The sequence below is a fragment of the Ambystoma mexicanum genome, chromosome 12 (genome assembly GCF_040938575.1).
Source record: "Ambystoma mexicanum isolate Mex_15411 chromosome 12, UKY_AmexF1_1, whole genome shotgun sequence".
Classification (NCBI taxonomy): domain Eukaryota; kingdom Metazoa; phylum Chordata; class Amphibia; order Caudata; family Ambystomatidae; genus Ambystoma; species Ambystoma mexicanum.
Genome location: NC_090936.1, coordinates 668,681,666 through 668,702,655, shown reverse-complemented (window position 1 = coordinate 668,702,655; position 20,990 = coordinate 668,681,666). Strand labels below are relative to the sequence as shown.

The 20,990-nt window shown below is 43.8% G+C and overlaps 1 protein-coding gene across 50 annotated transcripts in view; it reads left to right on the top strand.

Annotated features, from left to right (window-relative positions):
- The window catches only part of LOC138513982 (mucin-19), a 1,848,798-nt gene that overhangs the window by 272,188 nt on the left and 1,555,620 nt on the right, over positions 1-20,990 (top strand). For all 50 annotated transcript variants that reach the window (XM_069629210.1, XM_069629207.1, XM_069629194.1 and 47 more), the window contains exons 19-20: positions 1,276-1,302; positions 7,897-7,914. In XM_069629210.1, the coding sequence (XP_069485311.1) occupies positions 1,276-1,302; positions 7,897-7,914 (45 nt within the window). The remainder of the gene's footprint in view (positions 1-1,275; positions 1,303-7,896; positions 7,915-20,990) is intronic.

Below are 20,990 nucleotides of genomic sequence, written 5' to 3'. Positions count from 1 at the left end.
TTTTCAATAAAATTCTTTAACAAACAACATGCCTAACTTGTGTCCGAGTTTCATTCCTGACTCCTCACAGTGATCTGGACAATTTGATTTTAAAATGATTTGGACATCTCTATTAAATATTCTAATGTTGGACTCATAAGTATGAGTGATACTCATTAACGCCACAGCATTGATGGTAAATTGGACATTGTATGGAATATCTGCATGTTTAGTCCTAAAGAAGGCGTGATATTTATTAATGCTGAAACATTGTGAAACGTCGACTTGACCATACATGCTACAGTAAGACAACTGCAGAACTGTATATCCTGCATTGTCATGGTTTAGTGTGTTTTGCTGATACTCTTGTGGTCACACTCAGAGGAGAAGGACATGTCTAGGTTAATGTGGAAATGGGTGCAGTGGACCAAACAGGCTGTAACCTGAGCAGCAAGTTTTTCCCCATGGCCCAAGCATCCCAGGACTCTTTTCAATGCACGCCAGCACGTCTTCCAAGTGTCATATGGTGCTGGGCTGCACTTTCATGATTTCTTGGTTTCACAAATGTTCCACTGCCTAATATGACATTGCTCTGCCGAGAGACAGGTGACGTCATGATGCTGTGTTATAAATCTGTCCCCCTTGCATTCCCCTTTGAATGCGCTCAACCAATAGAAAAGTAAAGAATGATCAGAAAATATTGAATTACAATCTCTGTATTATTTTCCTTGTAGGCAAAAATATCAAATCTGTTAGGTTGATTTTATTTGTTTTCGTTTCTGTTGGATTGTAACTTGACCTGCTGAAAGTTGTAATTTTAGTCAGCAGGAAGCATGATTACTTGCTCCAGAAGCCAAACTTAAACAATGCATTCATAGCGTACACTCTCGCTCAACCGTCTTTGGCTAGATTCACATTTGCTCCAAGTTAGGACAGCATTTTCACAAGACACAGCAAGAACATGAAGCAATCTATCTCTCCCAAGATCTTATTATTCTGATCTCTGTAAAGATCTGCGGCAGTGATCATTTCCTAAAAGCCAGGAGCATTGTCTGTTGAAAGGGAGCCACAGAGACATCCACCACGCTTTTGTTGCTGGAGCTTTTTTGTACATGTATGTCACAAGCCTGACAGTCTAGAGATTGTGGGGCACCTTGCCTTGGAATTATGTATATAGGTTTCAGTTTGGTCTATCCAGTTCACTTCAGAAACCACAAACCTTTAGAAATATATACACTGGAGAATTCTTGTAAGAATATTTTGCCCTGAATGTTTTCTTTTTCTTTCCCTCTTTAGATGAATCCCATGCAAGTGATGAATCTGGTAAGTCTATTTGAGTGCTTTTCCTTTGTTTGCTGTACTCCCATTGACGTTTGTGCTTATTTATGGTATGTGTGCCCGGCTAGTGACAGAGATGCTTGTCAACTGCTTACGTTGAACACAGAGACCTTATCATTAGCAAATAGAAATGATAGATGTATGCTTCAGAAAACCTTGAGGAACATGCATATCACTATTCTCATTTTCCTGAATATTCTCATAAAGGTAATTGGTCTGCTTTAGAACACATCCACGTTTATCCACAACGTACACTATTATTGTTAAGCTTTCCTTGTCACCCAAAAAGGCCATCATGCTACTTTTCAGAATTGTTGCATGCATGCGGACACCCCTGGAAAAGTTGAGAACATAGAGTAGAGCGTCCACGGGGCTCTAAAATATATACTTGTGTTCTCCCCTTAACTGATTCGTTAGTCCCTCTTTTGTATCGTTTGCACCCATCAATTTACAAGGGAGCCACAGAGGTAATGGCATCCAGTTAAGGGTTTGGCCACGCCCATTTGTTGTTTTGTCATTAGATCTATAAAAGCATATAAAAGCATATCGTGCTTTCAAAATATTCCTCACAAACCACCGCTTTCAAAGCAAGCAAAATCGATATTTGCACTGAGAAATAAGTTTCAAGAATAAAATTAAAAATTGGGAAATCATTACATTTGACCATAAAACAGTTCAAAGCCAGCCTGCATTTTGTAACATAATCAATGTCAAACGGGTGCCAAGGGGTTCTGAGACCCCGGTATTCCATCCAAAACCCAAAGTTAACCTCATCAATCTCCTTAGCATAGGCTCCTGCTGCCTTTCATGCTCAGTCTCCCAGATTCCTTATTCTCACACGCATGTAAACACACGTCTAATCATACAATCCCTGGACAAAATGACTGAAACATAGTCTAGATTTTCTTTGGTTCGGCCTGATTTAACATTCTGGTATGTATTGTATCACAGTAAACAGAAATTGTTCATCTTTTAATTTTATCAGGGTGAATTTACCAATCATGGTGCTTAATTACAGCAATTTCTTTTAGTCTTTCTATCGCATATTCCAAAAGTATAATGGCAGACTCAAACGCACCCATCTCTTATTTAAAAAGTTTTATCTGAAAACATGCATACTCCAACAAAAGAATAAGAAACGTGCATTTGCAAATATAGTTGGGTGTAGTCCTCGAGAGCATACTGCACCCATCTCTTCTAAACTCGAGGCGAGTAAAGAAACATTTCAGGTTCGTGTCTGCACACTTTTGGGGCTGATTTACAAAAGGCTTTTTCAATAGCCTAACCCCATTTAAAAACGTGTTGTAAATCAGGCCCACAAACATTCCCATCTGTATGATTGCCACAGAGCTGAGAAAGGATTATCCCAGAGCACAACATGTTAGATTGTTTAATGCTTTATTAAGGGCATTTTAGGCTTGCGAAACCTGGACAAGAGAAATAATACCCCAAGAGAATGGCTCCTCCTCAAGGCGACAATAAACAAAAGAGGTTTATCGAGAGAGAGAGACTCAGATTTGCAATACACCCCAACTTAAAGCCTCTCGGTTAACAAGGCTCAAGGACTCCGAGTTCTCTGTCGTCCGTCTTTGCTTTTTCTCCTAACTGCTTGAAATGGCTTACATTCGCAGGCAGTGCTGGGAAACTGGCTTTCAAAGAAACGCTGCCACTTCACTTCCCAAAAGTTAATTACATAAGGCTGTGCACATGTTTTTCTGCGCCCAAGCCCTGCCCACTATAGCAACACGTCAACAACTGCCATAACAAAGTTCCTGTTTTTTCGCCAATGCAGGTCGTCAGTATTTAGCTACTGCTGTACAACAATCTCCTTTCTTGCCATTTTATCAGTTTTGGCTATTAGGTGGCACTTTAGCGCCCCCTATAAGCTGAAACGATTGTATTATAGTACTGATGGGGAGAAATGGCATATGAGGAGAGATACAAAGCTTGTAGGTGTTGTTTGGGTATTTGCTCACCCATTTACTGCCAATGGTCATACTAATCCCCATGGTCATTCCCACCCAGTTCCTGCCCCTCCAGATCCAAAACACCTCCTTGTGGGAAATCTTTGAGCTCGCTTCAATCAAGCCTTACTGTCTAACTCTGTACTCAAAGTACTTGGCAGTGTTTTTTTCAAAGGAGATGTCTGAAAGTCAATGACTTGATTGGAGCAGTAAAACCACACCTTTTATAATAAAAATGCCTCAACTAGGTCTGCCTTCACCCACTTTATTTATAAACATTATGCATGCGTGTTCTTCACTGAAGTACTGTTAAAAACAAGCATTGGCAAAACCAACAGTTTTGGCTTGTGTATAGGTATTGGGCATTTTTCCAGGCACTGCTATTAGATGCCCAAGCACTTGCACCATTGTGTATCTGCTACCATCAATAGGCAGTTAATACCACTAGGGCAGTGCCTGGAAAGTGTGTTTCCCATGCCTACATAAAAGCCCAAACTGTGGGCATTGCCAATGCCTGTTTTTTCTTGCCCTCACGTTGACTAGGTTGTTTGATCAATATTTAAATGTCCTTCCATAGCGGTGGCTCCCTCTCCGACATGCCTTTCAAGACTGGCTTCCAAAGGTGCATTAGTTATGGGGGGACATTTCTCAGCGACCATTCCTCACCATCTATGCATCTAATATCTGGGCATTTTTATCCAATGAGTACTTTGTGCCTTGTGCCTTGGTATTTGCCCCAGTTCCTTGCAGAACAGACGACTCTCGATGCCCCTGATTGCACCGATAATGAAGGTGATAGAAGAGTTTGTCAAGCATTAGAAGGCCCCACAATATGGAAAGAGGACAAAAGTCTCTCCAAGCTATGCGCACACATGGGTCATCCATTGGTACTGGGTGCATTTGGGGCCTTCATGTTACATCTGAGAGGCAGCTCCCTCATGGTGGCTCCATTGTGAGCCCGCATCAGCAGGAAGACAAAATAAATAACAAATTGTAGGGAAGTGTTACTCGATGGAGGCAAAGTACTGGTTAAATTGGTCCTTGGAGATTTGTTCAATCCATGCACTGTGACCTCATTATCAAAGTGCAGTTTTGAAGCCTTGTTACCAATCCAAGCGGACATGCTAGACACAAGGGTAAAAAATGTGGCTGCCAAATCCCCTGACAATGCACATTCAGTACCATCTAGCGTGAAATTGTGTTCTGATCCCTCATCATTGGTACCATCGAATAGCAATGAGGGGAGTAAGAAATGAAAGTAATTACACAGTAAGACTCCAGTGCTGGGCTCAGTACTTCTCGTGTTCAAACCATTTATCAATATGACTGCAATTGAGTCAGATAAATGCCTCTAGAGTTTTAGCTGGATTTTAACTTCCAAAATGGGGAAATTTAGAGCGCTTTACTAAATGTCTTCCTACTAAAGTTATTGATGAGTTTACCTTCTGGATTTCATAAGGCAGGGAAGCAGCACAGCAACAAGTGGAGATTTACAAACATATGTATCACACTGCAAGCGGGGCTCTAAATAACACTCTTTGTATCCATAGAAAGGCTTATCTTTCTGCTGTGTCTTCACACCTTGACATTCAGGAGGAAAGTCCTCCATTTGATAGCACAACTCTTTCCATCACTCCAATGATGACGCTTTAGAAAAGTGTAAATCCAATGTTACTGCTGTGAAATCAGTAAACTCCAAATCTGGTCAACCGCCTAGAGCAGGTTTTTAGACATCGTTTGTACATGGTTTCATCATCCATATTTTGAAAGGCAACACTTTCATCCTCAGAAATTCGTTCCTGTATCTTTCGCTGTTGCTCCTCTTTTTAGTAGCCCTGGCTCCCAGTTATCGGGGTGGTTCCCGTACCAAACTCTCACCCCTTCTTCCAGCCCCTCTTTTCAGGCCCATAAAATTCCCATTCCTACCTCCCATAATGAATTAATGGGGATGAAAAGGTTGGCTGTCAAATGTATGAGTAACACACAAAGAGGGTTGTTCTCGTTGGACTATGATTAAACATGAATTGGTTAAATATGCAAGTATCACAATCAAATCACATTGATTCTGATAACTTGAATATTTAACCAATTCTTTTTTAATCGTAATCTAATGGGAACAACCCTATTTCTGTATTACTTTGCATTTCCAGAGTTCCGCAGTTTCAGGTTGTTTAGGGGTACCCAACCCTCATGTAAGAACTGTCAAATTAATGGCAATGCAACCACTGATTAACCTAGAAATCAAACACAGGCAGCCTTCAAGTGCCAATGCAAAGGCTTAAATTTGTATTATAAAAAGGGGCAGAGGCTAAATCTGTACCAACATCTACAGTGACATCTTCCTAACAGGATACCAAAAAGTATATTTGACTTTCCCAAGGGGTTGTATTTGCCACACACAATCACTATCAAAGATCATGCAGTCGGAGTATATATCTGATGGAGTCACACCACAGGTTCAAAACATAGAAACAGTTACTGTGAAGGCGGGTGGGAAAGCACCTGGCCCAGACATGATCCCTGTTGATCTTTTTAAGGATGAATCGTTGAACTGGTCCCCAGTTCTTTGCCAAATTTACAGTTCTGTGATTAATTCAAGTGAGGTTCCCCAATCGTGGTGTCAAGCGGAAATCGTCCAATTTTTAAGAAGGGTGATAGAGAGACGCCTGAGAACTATCGCCTAATTTCTGAAAAAGGTTTGCTAATTTACTTTGGGGATGCTTGCAAAACTGGGCAGAGGCAACTGGAATAATCAGCCACCTTCAAGCAGGTTTCCAGAAAGGTATCAGAATGACTGTTCAGGGTTTTGACTTGGGGCCAGGATGTATGCTGTATTTGTAGAGCTGAAGACCGCATTTGACTGTGTTCCAATGAACCAACTCTGGCAGGTGTTGTTTAAAAGGAAAATCCCTCCTAATTTATTAACTTTAATCCAATTACTATATTCCAACAATAAATACCAACAACAAAGCATCAGTACGTTGGGGCCTAGGTGGAGAGCGACTGAGTTGCTTTATGTCGAGAAAGGTGTTAGTCAGGGGTGTGTGCTGGCGTTGCTCCTCTTTTGCTTATATATTAATGAAGTAATCAAGGAGCTGAAGGCACGCAGCCTGTACGTACCTAGGTTGGGCAAGATGAAATTCTCTGTGCTTTTCTTTGCCGACAATGCAGTGCTGCTGGCCACAACCTCGATTGGTCTCAAAAACACGTTGGCGATCTTTAACAAAAAATGCAGGGAACTGCATTTAGAATTTAATAAGGGGAAATCTAAAATGATAGCATTTAAGCACAGGTCACCCAAATCAGTGACGCTCAATATTGAAGTAGATGGATTGGCCCTCATGCAAGTATCAACATATGACTATCGAGGCATCAAGTTCTGTAAAAATGGGCTGTGGTAAAATCAAGTTGTTAAAGCTACTGCCACCCTGGAAAAATACAGTGGAGGCATCAGGCGCTTGGAATGTGACCTACAACTAGTGGGAGATTTGATTAAGTTGAAACCTATTTTATATTGGGTGAGGTTATGGACCTCCCCAGGTTTAGCTCATTCTAGAAAAGCTCTTATGTATGTTATAAATCTTGAAGGATTGTGTTCTCTTCATTGGTTTAACATGTGAAATCCTGGCTCCTAGACTTACATCTTGGCTATTTATGGAGGTCACCAGCAACCATGACCAGTGAAACCAAGGGCTTGATCAAGCGAGTGAGTTTTGTATCATCTCAACGGTCTATGGAGGCCTCTTTGCTAATCTTAGCACTGGCCGCCTCTATCTGATGATCAAGCCTGACTCTGGTTATGAAGCCTACCTCGATGTGATAAGGCATGCTCTTTATACCTAGAATTTCGTCTTTGTACTTTGGTACTGGCAACATTCACTCAGACCTAGGCTGGGCATAATAATACAGTTTGGTACAAAGATTTACAAGGAAAATGTATAGCCCCAATCGTTAGGCTTGCTGGCATTTGTCAAGGTGAAGTGGCAACAGTATACTGTAGGAGAACGTGTGACTTTACATTAGTCAATTTTTTCACCAAGTATTTACATAGATCATGGTTGAGGAGGTCTAAAGTGAGCAATGTTAGTCTTACAACAGTTGTAATGACGTCCATTCAATAATCCTGGCTAACCCATGTACTTTTATTAAGCTAACTGGAGTCTAATTGTATGTAATAATTAGTATCTTTATATTCATATTTATTGATGGTTTAATTGCTTGTTTTTTAATACATTTTAAGGATATGAATGCTGTGGGACTGTTTTAGTACGATTTATTTAATTAATTATCTTATTGTTAACTGTACTTGTTGATAAGTTTTATGGCTCACGCCGCTGTAAATTTTGAAAATTAAATAATTTCAAAGTAGGAAGTGTACTTTTATGAGCTACTCGTCACACATTCATCTGCTTCGAGAGTGTTTCGTACATTGGTTTAAAATGCATAATCTGTGCCGGAGTACCAGCCTAGCTAAACAATATGTTTATCCTACGCCTACAAATAAGGGGTTCTTTGAATGTGTTGAATTATCTATAATGTGTCAAAATGGTAACTAAGGACTCAAAACATCACCCTTTATTAATCTATGTTTTTCTTTTTTTATGTTCCTTTGAAGGCGAACCCAGCAAACGAGGTACAGTGATGTTACAAATTCTATTTTGTTTATACATATGCACACTCACACGTCTAGACGGTACTGTAAGTATGCGCTTGCCTTTATGTTTTCATCATTATTTAATGCTATTAAAAGCTAAATCTAAAAGTGTTTGTTTTTTCAGCATCTTTTCACAGATGAAAATGACATTCGATAAGTGTGACACATGTTTGCAGTAAATGAAATCAGGCAGTTTTAAAGAAGAAGAAAATAGGTCCCTTAAAACATAACCATATACATTTGTCTTGACAAAAAAAATTAACTTTGCGAAAATGAAAGATGAGGGAGGATTCCTGATGTTGGTTCCCTGAATGTCTTACTTTTCCCATTCTTTGGACTATTTGGTTGATCAATTTAGCACCTTTCTTACAAGGCATGGATATCCAAATTAAAGGAACCCTAACGACAGCAGGCATTGCATCGGGTTTCAGGGAACAGAGCACTCACAAAAGCAAATGTGTTCCCATTTCCTCCTCCACATATAAAGGTAGGAGATATAACTCCTTCTGGATACCCATAGAGCAGAGGCATTATTGTGAGCATTTGGACAAGATGATCCAGGTTCTACTTTGGGCATGGTCCTTCAGAGACAATGGTAGTAAACCCCACATTTTCAGTGAAATCACTCCATGAACCAGCCTTACATTACTTCATCATCCCTGAAGAAAAAGCTGGCTCAGTGGTTAAACCATGTGTAACAGAGTGCTGCCAAATACTGTCACTGTGCTACACACCTGAGACCCAGACACAAAAAGTAAAATAAGTGTTTTTATTATAAAGGTCTTTTCAAGTTTAACAAAAGTTGCTAGCTTTCAGATAAAACTCAGTAAGCTAAGTTGTCAGCATGATGTCTCCAAGTGTTAAGGTGTAATGTGAGTAGGGCCAGTGGGTGTTCTCAAACAAGGGTTCAAAGGAATAGGCACTCCTGCTTCAAAGGGGATGTTTGACAAAGTAGCCAAAGGTTCACAAAGTTCAACACAATTTAACTTGGTTATCTGATGGTAACAAATATTTCCAAAATCTTCCAGTGTCCCAGGTTAAAAGAATTTTCCATCAAGTCTGTACCCTCTTGGTGCTTCCAGGAAAGTGTTCTTCTCCTCTGACCCTTTCCTCGGGCTGCATGGTTACCCAAGCTGTGGATCCATTGCTCCTGGGCAGATAGGTGTTTTCAATGTCCCTCAAGTGCTGTCTTCAAGGCCCTCTCCACCGGCAGGCTGAGTGCAATATTGGTGTTGATGGTCTGTCTGATGAACTCTGGTAGGGATTGATGTAGAAGTTTCACCCTACTCCCACCTTTTGCCCACATGCCATCACAATGATCTTTCTCGGGCCCTTCTCTCTTCTGTCTCAGTCTAGGTTGTTCTCCCTGGTGTGTTGCTGTCATCACATTCTTCCACCCACCTGCACATTTTCCACTGGACCAATATGGTCCTCTGAAACCTCACTTTCGAATGGATTGTGTCCTCCCATGTATTAATCATCGTTTCATATATATCTCCATATCCAGCTTAAGCTGCTTAGGAAACATTTTCAGCAGGGGGTGCTGCATGTCGATGCTAGCCGACTTGATGTCCCTCGAAGGCATCCGTCCTGATGGGGACATCACCACTGGCACATATAGTGTGCGCAGTGACTGTTAGCTTCAGTTATTTTGTTCTGTGAGAGCTATCACTTCAGAAGATCAGCGCGCTTCGGTTCCTTCGAGAATCCTATTGAGTAAACTATGGCATCTTCAACGGCATCTTCGATTCCAAGATCGAGGTTTAAAACATGCCAAGACTTTGGGGCGAAGATGTACCTTACGGACCCCCATCAGGTGTGTCTGTGGTGTTTGCGATCCGATCATAAGACATCAGAGTCTGGATCCTGCCTTTTGATGACAGTGAAAGCCCTGAAAGAACTTAAAGGGATGTTCGCTACAGGTAGGATACATAAATCACCTTCGATGACTCTGTCGAAAAAGCGATCCTCTGACGAGTCAAAGGGTGACAATGCTCATCTGAAGAAAGCTAAAAGATCTCGATCTAGGAGTGGATCTCACCACTCATCTTTGTCTTCACGACAAATGAAGAAAAGGCATCACAGGTCGCAGTCCTCTTCAATGAAGTCCTCCCCGGAATAGGTAACTTGCCTGACGAAATCAGCTTCACCGACTGAACGGGAGAGATTCTGACAAAAAAGGCTCCAGGTTTTCCAGATTGTGGCCTCCACCCCCTCGAAACACAAGAGAAGGAACCATGCTGCTGTTGAGGAAAAGCCCAACCAGGAAAAGGCATAGGCCAAGCCCCATGCGCCCTTGAGCCCAGGTGTCTGTGATATAACTCCTAGAAAACCTTTGACGCTCCTTTCGACTTGAGAACCTGCCCTGTCAAAGCCAAAATCTTTGACACCTTCGACAACAAAGAGTGTGATGTCCCTATCGGGTAAATCTTACATGTCATTGTCGTCAAATCCCGAAATTGTTGTTGAATGCCAAAATTGTCAAAGTAGGTTGAGAAAAATAAAACATCTTTCACTCCACTTCCAAGACAGGACTTTTTCAAGCCACTTTTGTCAATATATAAGGAGTATGAGCCATCATATGATGACGTTAGACCTTTTGGCTTGAAGTATGGAATTTCAGAGGCTCTAATCACAGAAGATTCATGGATGATGGAGCTGTATGAGACATTACAGATGGCAAGTGGAATAGTCAATTCCCCGGGAATTGAATATGGCAGACCAGATCCATCCAATCACACAGAGGGGTCATTTAGACAGTTAATGGCAAAAGCCATTGAATTCTTGGGGTAGGTCAGCCCTGCACCACCTTATGAGCAGGATGACCTGACAGACATTTTGGGCAAGGGACCACAAAAGGATAGTATTCTTCCTTTCCATATAGCCTTGCAAAGGCGGGTCAGTGCAAACTGGGATACGTCAAAATTAATTCTGGCAGTAAATAACAAATTGACAAGTAAATACAGGACCTCTAGTAGCAATCCTTATTACCTATTAAGACACCCAACTCCAGAAAGCCTTGTAGTACAGTCTGCTACATTGACTTCAAAGCAAACTCCCTACCCAACGATTCCCCCGCCAGGGATGGCAAACGTTATGATGCCTTGGCAAGAAAAGTCTTCCCGGCTAGGTGTATGGCCCTTAAGTCGGCGAATGCCAAATGCGCACTTGCTAAGTTCACATTTACCCTATGGGACTATATAGCGATGGTGGCTGATCATATTCCCAAAGGGGTAGAACGAGACAGATTTTTGAACATTATTAAAGATTGGAAGGAGGCTATGTGTGAGTCCCTTCAAACTGGTCACGTCTATTTGGACCGTATTCTCAGAACAATGGTGGCTAGCATGGTGATATGCACATTTGGGTGGTTAATGAAGTCTGGGTATACTTCGGATGTGCAATCAAGACTTCTTAACATACCCTTTGATGGCACACACTTATTTGGCAGCAAGGCTGATGAGAGCCTAGAGAAGCTGCAGACCTCCAAAGCGACAGCCAAATCCCTTGGTGCTGTAATCAGACAACTGCAAATTCGCCCCAGTGGAACAGCTTGGAAGGGCAGGTCCTTTCATTTTTATGCCTCCGCTGGAAGAGCGAGAGGACTGGCAAGTCAAAGTGGTCAGCGAAGGTTTCCCCGTGGTGGACGGGGAGAGGTGCTAAGACCACCCAGACAAGGGCTGCTTTACCCTCAGCTGCTGCATCAGCCACCTCAAAACCTTTCTGAGGCCTTAGTCCACAAAACCCTGGTGGGAGGCAGACTCTCACAGCATCTGCAGGAATGGCGGGGTATTACTTCAGATGCATGGGCATTGGAAACAGTAGCCTGGGGTTACTGCCTTCCCTTTCTATAAAGGCCTCAGGATCATCCACCGGGGAGCAACTCTTAAGAATTTCCAGATTCACTATTTGTGCTGGAAATTTTGACCGTGCTTGAGAACCAGTACCTGAAGCGGTGAGGAACACGGGTTGGTACTCCCCTTACTTCGTAATCCCCAAGAAGGACAGATGATTGAGACCCATCTTGGATTTAAGAGACTTGAACAAGTTTCTCAGGAAGGACAAGTTCAAGATGGTTATCCTTTTTCCAGTCATTCAGGCCCTCCAGATCCAGGATTAGATGGTGTCATTGGACCTTCAGGATGCTTACTTTCATGTGCCTATCCATCACAAGCACAGGAGGTACCTGAGGTTCGCCGTTGACAGTTCTCATTAACATTTTTTGAGTTCTGCCATTCGGGCTGACCTCTGCCCCAGGTTTTTCACCAAGCTGATGGCACTGGTGGCAGCGAGTGTCAGGAGAGGGGGGATTCACGTCTACCCCTACCTGGACAATTGGCTGATCAGGGCGCATTCTTCCAAAAAGGCCCAAGAACATCTCAGTATAACCTGCCACTCTCTGCACAGACTGGGCTTCTCCCTCAACTACAAGAAGTCCCACATGATACCATCTCCAAGACTCCAGTGCATCGGTACAGTCCTGGATGCATCCTTGGGAAAAGCCTTACCACCCGAGGTGATGGCTCAACACATTCTACAGATGGTCACCAAATTCGAGAGTGCCCAGCATCTCCCCGACTTTGATTTTTTGAGGTGGCTCAGCCTCATGGCATTCTGCATTTTTCTGGTGCCTGAGGCTCGGCTGAGAATGAGATCTCTCCAATGGGCTGTCAGGACTCAATGGTCCCAATTCTCAGACAAGATGTCAGACCTTCTTCAGGTTCCGAGTAGAGTCGCACAGGATCTTTTGTGGTGGGCCTGCAAGGGCAACATTCTGAATGGAGACATTTTTGACAGCCACGGCCGGAGATAATAGTAGTTACGAACGCCTTAGCCACGGGGTGGATAGCACATGAAAATGATCTGACAATCAGCGGTTGTTGGTCTCCATCAGAGTCCAAACTATACACTAATATTTTGGAGCTGAGAGCAATCAGACTAGTGCTGGTGGCCTTTGTGCCCTCTGTACTGGGAAAGAATATCTTGATAATGACAGACAACACAGTGGCCATGTACCACATCAATAAGAGAGGAATTGCAGGGTCACTACCACTGTGCAGAAAAGCAATGCAGATCTGGCTCTGGGCAATTCAAGAGGGTGTCTCTCTATTAGCAGTTCTCCTAGCTGGAGCGGAGAACACAGCGGCAGACCCTTTGAACAGACAGAGCACAGTCTTCCACGAGTGGGAACTAGCTCAGGAAGTCCTTCAAGAGATCTTTGCCCTTTGGGGAATCCCTGAAGTTGATCTGCTCATTTCCAGTGTGAACCGGAATTTCTAACTGTACTGCTCCAGGGAATTTCCCCCAAGAGGAGCGCTATTGGACGCATTCGTAGTGGACTGGGAGTTTCCACTCCTATACCGGTTTCTTCAAGTCCCTGTTATTTCTCATGTGATCAGGAGGTTCAGAAAGTTTGGGAAATCCATGATCCTTATCGTTCCGGATTGGGCAAGGAGGACCTGGTACCCGGACCTTCTGGACATGTCCATCTGACCTCCAGTACGTCTTCTGCAAAGAGAGGATCTTCTCACGCGTGAGGAAGGTCAGGTTCTCCATCCAGAAGTGAAGACACTCAACCTTCACGCTTGGTTTCTAAGAGGTTGACGTATACGGATTGGGACCTCCCAGATGACGCAATGGAGATTTTTCTTTCGGCCAAAAGGCCAGCAACAAAATCCTTGTACGCTGACGTTGGAACAAGTTCTGCAGTTGGTGCAGGCACATTAATGGGGAACCTTTTTTGTGCAGTACACCTATGGTGTTATCGTTCTGGCTAAACTGGGGCTCCAGGTTGGCACATTAAAAGGATATCAGAGGCGCTGTCAATTTAAAGTGCTCGTCTCAAGAGGTATTTTTCTTCAAAATGACACTAGTGATACAATTTCTGAAGGGACTGACGAATGTGTTCCCTCTAATCCGTTTTGTGGTTCCAGTTTTGGACCTTAACCTGGTTCTAAATTTCTCATGTGTACTTCCTTCGAACCAAGACCTTTGAACATCCAACCTTTGCAAAGCCTGACTGAAATCCTGTTGCCACAGAACCCTGAGCTAGTAGCGGGAGACCACAACCGCAACCGCCAGAATGCACCTGGGTACAACCTGGAAGTTCCTGTCCCAGAGAAAGAGGAATGGAGTCATGACCAACATTGGAATGGACTTGAATTATTTTCCCTTCCCAAAAGGAATGAGACACCAAAAACCCAACCCACCAACCAACCTAGAATGACCCCAGGAGGATGGGGGTTAACAGTAAAATGGCTGAGAGTGGAAAGAAACTGGAGAGGAAACGGGAGGGACGCATAAATCATCCTCAAACCTAGTTGGAAGCAAAATTCACCAAATCATGGAGAGAATTTCAGGAAAAGTATGCAGCTTGGGTTTAGGGCTACCTGAACAAGAATGAAGATTGAAAAGGGGCAGGCCAGAAACCTTCTTAAAGACTTGCAGTCAAATTCATTGCCCCTATGGGAATCATTCAGCTAGTAATTGGCCAAGGGGTAAAGCTGAAGTAAATGTCCAATGGGAAACCAAGTTTTTATTTTAGATGGGGGGGATCAGGTCACTAAAAAGCCAGCAGGTGCTGAAAGGGATGCAAAGTGTTTGGTTGAGGTCAGGAGCAGAGAAGGTGAGCCAAGGAGGTTGTACCAGATGAAGAAGGTGGCGGCGAAGACTGTTGCAGTATAGAGAGAGAGTCAAGGGGCCTCTTTACGAGGTGGGCGGTAAGGGATTACCAGCACCGGTAAGGACTCCGGTGCCGGTAATCCCTTACCACCCTATTCCGAGGTCCCTTTTGCCAGGCGTTATGGAAGGGACCCGTTAAGGGACTTCAGAGCTAATAACGGGCCCGCTATTAGCTCCATCCCCATTCCCATTGAGCCCTATTGGGGCTCGATTGGGAATGGGGAATGGTTCCCGGAATGGGGATTTACCCGGTCCTCCGAGGTCGGAATGACCCGGTAAGTCCCTATTCCGGGAACACGGACCAGGAATGCGGTAAGGGGGTAGCCATGGTACTAATAGCGCCATGGCTACCTCCTAACTCATAATGAGTGCCAAGGTATTGAGTCTGAGAGTGCGGTAGCATTCAAATTGTTTGGGAGTGAGTGAGATAGACTTGAGGAAAGATAGAGAGAATGGGAAGTTAAAAGTAGGAATGAGACAGACTGTGTGCATGTGGAAATGAGGGAAGTTAGAGTAAGGAGGGTGAGTATCGGGGAGTAGAGGCAGGTATAGTGGTGGGAGTGAGGTTTGTTGGGAAGACAAGGACAGAGTTGACGGGTGGAGACAGTAAAATGGATATATATATATAGAGAGAGAGAGAGAGAGACAGAGAGAGAGAGAGAGAGAGAGAGAGAGAGAGAGAGAGAGAGAGAGAGAGAGAGAGAGAGAGAGAGCGGCAAGAACAGGGCACATACTGTGAGGAAAGAGAGGGATAAAACTAAGACCAGGAAGTGGAGCATAAGTACAGAGGAGTTACCAGCTAGAGGGTAGCGATAGAAGAATTGGAAAAAACCAGTAAGATCAGTGGAAGGATACTGTGGTGATAGAAACGGAGAGAAATAGACACAGTGATGAGGATGGGTGTGAGACAAGAGGAGAAAGGAGAGTGAGAAGACTCTGTGGAGTCAACAGATTGAAAGAGAAGACAGATCAACAAGTTAGGTACCTTAGAAAGTTCCTGATGGGGAGAGTTTGATAAGGACACACCTTCAGTGTCCCCCTACGCCCCCCTAAAGGGTAAGGAATAGACACAGACAGTGGGGACCACCATGCAAAACTCTACAGGTTTTTTGAGAATCCTTATGGTGTAAAAGTGGAAGCCTGGGTTGACGTGGTGGGAGCCGACGTGGATGCCCTGTTAAGCCGCAGGGACCACTCCTAATTTGGGAACCCCAGGTGATTCACATATACCTATTTCCTTCTAATACAATGTAAACATTCTTCATTGTCCTGATGTGCTTTAACCAAAGTGTAAAGTCTCTCTATATACGGTGCAAATCCTGCACTTTATCAAATCCAGAGTCCTTCTCACCAGGTATGCGTGTACTAATGACCAACCAGAGATGCTGCAGAGAATGCTCCCCTTGTTCTGGACATCCTGTGAATTATGCACTGCCTGCATCCTGGTGCTATTAGATATGTGGTACTTCTCACACTTGGCCTTGAAGTGAGATGACTTTAGGGTATACATTTGAGATGGTTAGAGACGCTCCCGTTGAGTCTGATGCAAACCATGATTTTGGTCATTTTATTTTCTAATATATCTTTCCTGTCAGCTCAGCCAGCCCCCCCCCTTCTGTCCACAGACTAAGGTCTGTCAACACCATAACAAGGTCACAATATGCCAACTTTCGGACAAGGCTAGATGCTGTATGATCACTATGCTGTTGATGGGTGCAAATATAAATATTGGATAACATAACATAACATAATATGAACCAAGTGTGGCAGGGGAGCATTGCTGTAATCTTTGTCTATCAATAAGAGCTTACATATGTGCACATAAGCTACAGTGGTAGCCCAGGTGCTCCAGTGCACCCATTCTACACCCCCTTCTCCAGCTCACTTGCCCTACTCACAATTGTTAACACTTACAGAGCAGTGTAATTGTGAAAAGTAAATGAACGCAAACACACCTTTACTTTTCCTTTTAATCTCTGCGTTGTGGCTTGGAACAGCAGTAAAATGAGATGGAACACAAAATGAAAGCGTAAAGACACGTTTACACTTTTATTTTGTGCACCGTTCTTTTGAAAATGATCTGCAGGAAATCCTACAACTCGATGTTAGCTTTTGAAAAACCTATACTACCCCATCCCACCTTCTTCTGAATAAATAATATTAAGGTCAAGAGAGAGCAACAAAACTGATTAACCAACACAATTTGTAAGTGTTAAATGGTAACCACCATTAATATTACTACTGGAATATTGTCCGGCTCTGGAACCTTTTTCTCATGTTCTGTGTTGCCAATACCAAAACCAAATTCCGATGTAAAACATAGTTAAGTGGGTGGCTTTTCTGACTGTGGGGAGATTTTTCCACAGAGGGATGTAAACCACTAACCTACTGGCATTGCAGGGATCTTAGCCAAACATTATACCAACCTCTTCTGGTGGAGCAGTGGGGCTTCACAGAATGGAAGAGGTAAGCCGCCAGTGAATTATAGTTAGTCCCAATGGTTACCCCAGAGAATGCACCAACTGGTATGCTGAAATAAGACACCTCATAAAAAAATTACAGAGAGAGTAAGTGTAGGTTAAAATATGTGCTTAAAGTTAAACATTACACACAGTAGAAAAAAGTGTATGCATACAAACAGTAAAGGTCTATAGGCAGGCCGTGCCCACTCCTAAGCTAAATGTAATCCCTACACCTGGTGGTAGTCACACTACATGTATGTCTGAGAAGTGGGGGGAAAAAGGAACCCAAGACATTTAAAAATACATTTATAAAGTCATCATCACAACCAAATAATGCTAATACAGGAATAGTTACAAAATCCATCACGGCAATTAGCATGGAATACAGATAGGCTACTCACATGTAGGCCACATACGTGCATAGTGCATAGAGGGAGAGAAATGGTTAATAATTCACAACCAGTTCTAAAGGTCCAGCAGATGTCACAGTAAATTTAGGCTTACAATGTCATACCTACTGGTCCCATTACACTCCAAGAAATCAGTAGTAAAGTAGAAAAATATGTTTCAAGAATGAGTAAACTGAGACGGACAGAGATGAGAGTCAGTATAGTTGCATCTACCACTAGTCCGAACTTGATTCCCTTCCCTTGATTCCCTTTGTCCTTTTGGGTCTTTAAAATAAAAACATAAACTAACTAAACCTCAAGGACAATATAGACCATTATCACTGGTCCTCTCCAGTTTACCCAATCTCATGTGGCTACAAACGGTTCTTCACAGGAACTGGAGATTCGTATGATCAGTACGAACCTCCACCGAGAACCGTCTACCCAAGAGATGGTGCCTCCATTCTTCGAAGGCCCCCTTGATAGCTAGCAGTTCCTTCTCGATGAAGGTATAGTTACGTTCACTTGATGACAGTTTCCGAGATGGTATGCAACGGGATGTTCCATTCCAGTTCTATGTTCCTGCTCGAGAAGATCAGCCCCGATAGCACAGTCTGAGGCATTGGCTTCAACGATAAAGGGTGACTTCTCCATAGGATGACAAAGAATGGGTGTGAAGACAAAAGCTTTCTTCAAGTCGTTGAATGCCATCCTAGCATTGGAATCCCAAACATATAGCACCTTGGTGCTGGTGAGTCTTGTCAAAACAGAAGTACGGCAAGAAAAGTCCAGGATGAAACTACGGTAGAAGTTAATGAACACCCAGGAAGAGTTGAAAAGATTTGAGATCTTGAGGTTGTGGCCATAGAAAAATAGCCTACTTTCCTGAAGAAAAAGTGACTTCTCAGCCTTGGCGCAAAGATGATTCTCGGCCGGACGAGACAGAACCTCTTGCACATGAAGGATATGTGCCTCCAGGGTGGTGTAGAAAATAAGAATGTTGTCGAGTCATTCATCACCCGTCTTGATCTGAACCAGATCATATGACCCTCTGAGGTCCAGCTTGGTAAAGAACTTGGCAGTGTGAAGAGATTCAATAATGTTACAGGTGTTATTTCGTTCAATAGGCGATAATCAATGCAGGGCCGCAGTGGGCCCTCCTTCTTGCGTACAAAAAATAAAGGAAAACCTGCCGGTGACTTTGAGGGAACTATGTACCCGTTGGCAAAGCAGTCATTATCGTAGGACTGTAAAGCTTCCTTTTCTGGTTGAGCCAAGGAGTAGCTCTTTCCTTGTGGTCCTGTCTGGCAGAAGGTCAATGGAACAACAGTCAAAGACGCTGAGGAGGCAAAGGAATCTGATCCGGCTCAGAAAACACTTGATGGTTCTGGTGGTACACCACTGGTATGATTTAGAGAGAACAGAATTGATGTGTCGAGTTGGCCGAAGAAGTCTCCAAAGAGGTAGAGATGATTTTGGAGACAGGTACAACACAACAATGGCGAATACAATAACTGGATGCAAAGATTAAACTCCAGTATTCCCAATTTATGTGAGGGTTCTGAAACAGTAACCAGGGCAAACCCAAGACCACAGGGTAGGAGGGTGTCTTTATTACAGTTGAACAAGATCGGTTCCAAATGGTCATTGATGCGAACAAAGAGACGTCCGGTATGCTTGCGGACCGGACCAGTGGATAGCAGTGTACCGTCAATGACTTCCACAGGAGTTGCTTGCTCTTTCTGATGTACCGGAATCCGAACCTCGGAGACGAAGGCTCTGTCAATATAGTTTCCCCACGCCCCATAATCAAGCAAGGCTGTGGTTTCCTCATGTCTATTACCCCAAGGGATCTGGACTCTTAGAACAAGAAGAGGTACTGGCTGCATGTTTGCCACAGGGAGAAGGGCTGGAGAGAACAAAAGGCTTGTCTTTGCCTTTTTTTCAAACAGCAAGCCATCTAGTTTTCAGAACGCCTGGGAGGACGTAAAGGACAAGTACCCAAGAAATGACCAGAAGCTCCACAATACAGATAGAGGTGATTAGCACGTCAGTGTTGCTTTTCTAAGTCAGACAACGGATCACATATGGCCCCCAATTGCATAGGTTCCGGCGACGGATCTGCAGAACTGACAGGAAGCACTGGTTTGGAAAAATGTCGTGGGTACATTCGCTCGTTTCTCTGTCCTTTCCCTCTTCTTTCTGTCAGGTGATGATCAATCTTCAACACCTGTTCAATTAAGGCAGCCAGTGTTCTGTGTTCAGGGATACGTGGCAGTTCATCCTAGTATTTGTCTCTCAATCTCTGGCGGATTAAGGTGTTCTGGGTTACTTCCGGCCACTGGGAATCCACTGCTAACTGTTTAAATCAGCTCAGATGAGATATAATATTGCTTCCGCTTTGACGAATCTCAATGAGCTGGTCCTGAGCTACTGCAGCCAAATTAGGGGACTGGAATACCTTCATAAATGTCCGCTCAAAGACAGTGAAATCCTCCAGGATGGGGCTGTTGGTGGCGACGTATGGGGCGGCCTAGGCCAAAACACTTCCCATCATATTCCCAAGAATGTATCTGATCTTTCTCCTGAGTGAAATGGGAGGGCTGAAACAAAAAATGGACCTTGCAATGATTACAAAATTCCGCCAAACCCCTAAGTTCCCCGTCAAACTTCATTGGAGACATATGTGCCATGGTTACCTCGGCTTGAGGTGCGACCGAAGCTCCCTGAGTAACCGCCAATTTGTACAAGGCGATGTTTTCCTGACGGAGGGCTCAAAGTTACTTCTGTATTTCCTGGTCGGGGTACATGTCAGAGCTGGTGGATAGGTGTCTTAATCTGTTAAGCAGAACGTCTCGCTGGCGCTTCGTACCTGATGTTCCAGGTGATGGTGAAGTTGACGCCAGACTGTCTTGTGATAAGTAGATAAGTCAACACGGGAAACCAACCCAAGACCCACCAGAATGCAACTAAGGGATCCTGGATCAATTCCCCACGGCAGTTCCCATATTAATGTGGTGCAGGAACAGTGCAAGCACTGACTGGGATGGCAGGCAATGTACAGTCCAAAAGTCCGGTCTCGGAGTGGCAGTCGACAGCAGACATGGGTTCCAAAGCAGGTCAGGGTCAAGACCAGCAGCACAAGGATGTGGGGTTGGCTAGGACTTCTAAAGAAGAAGGAAGAGGAGCAGGCAGCACAGGCAAGGGAGAGGGCAGCAAAAGGAGAGGACTGGGTAGACACCACTCGCAGGTAAGAAGGCAGATAGGAGAACCTGAGAGAGAAGCAAGGCAAGGAAAGGGGGCAGGACCCCATGCTAGGAAGTATAGCCAGGGACACAAAGAAATGAGGAGCAAGGAGTCAAGGCACAAGGATACCAACGGGCAAGGACAGAGGGTCCAGGAGAGTAGCACGAGTGGAGTGTACATGTTAAAATGCAATGCACTGTGCTGAACTGCAAGCAGTCATTGCCTAGCACCCAGAACACTGAGCATGCGTGGAACGAAGAACATGGCAGTCCATGCA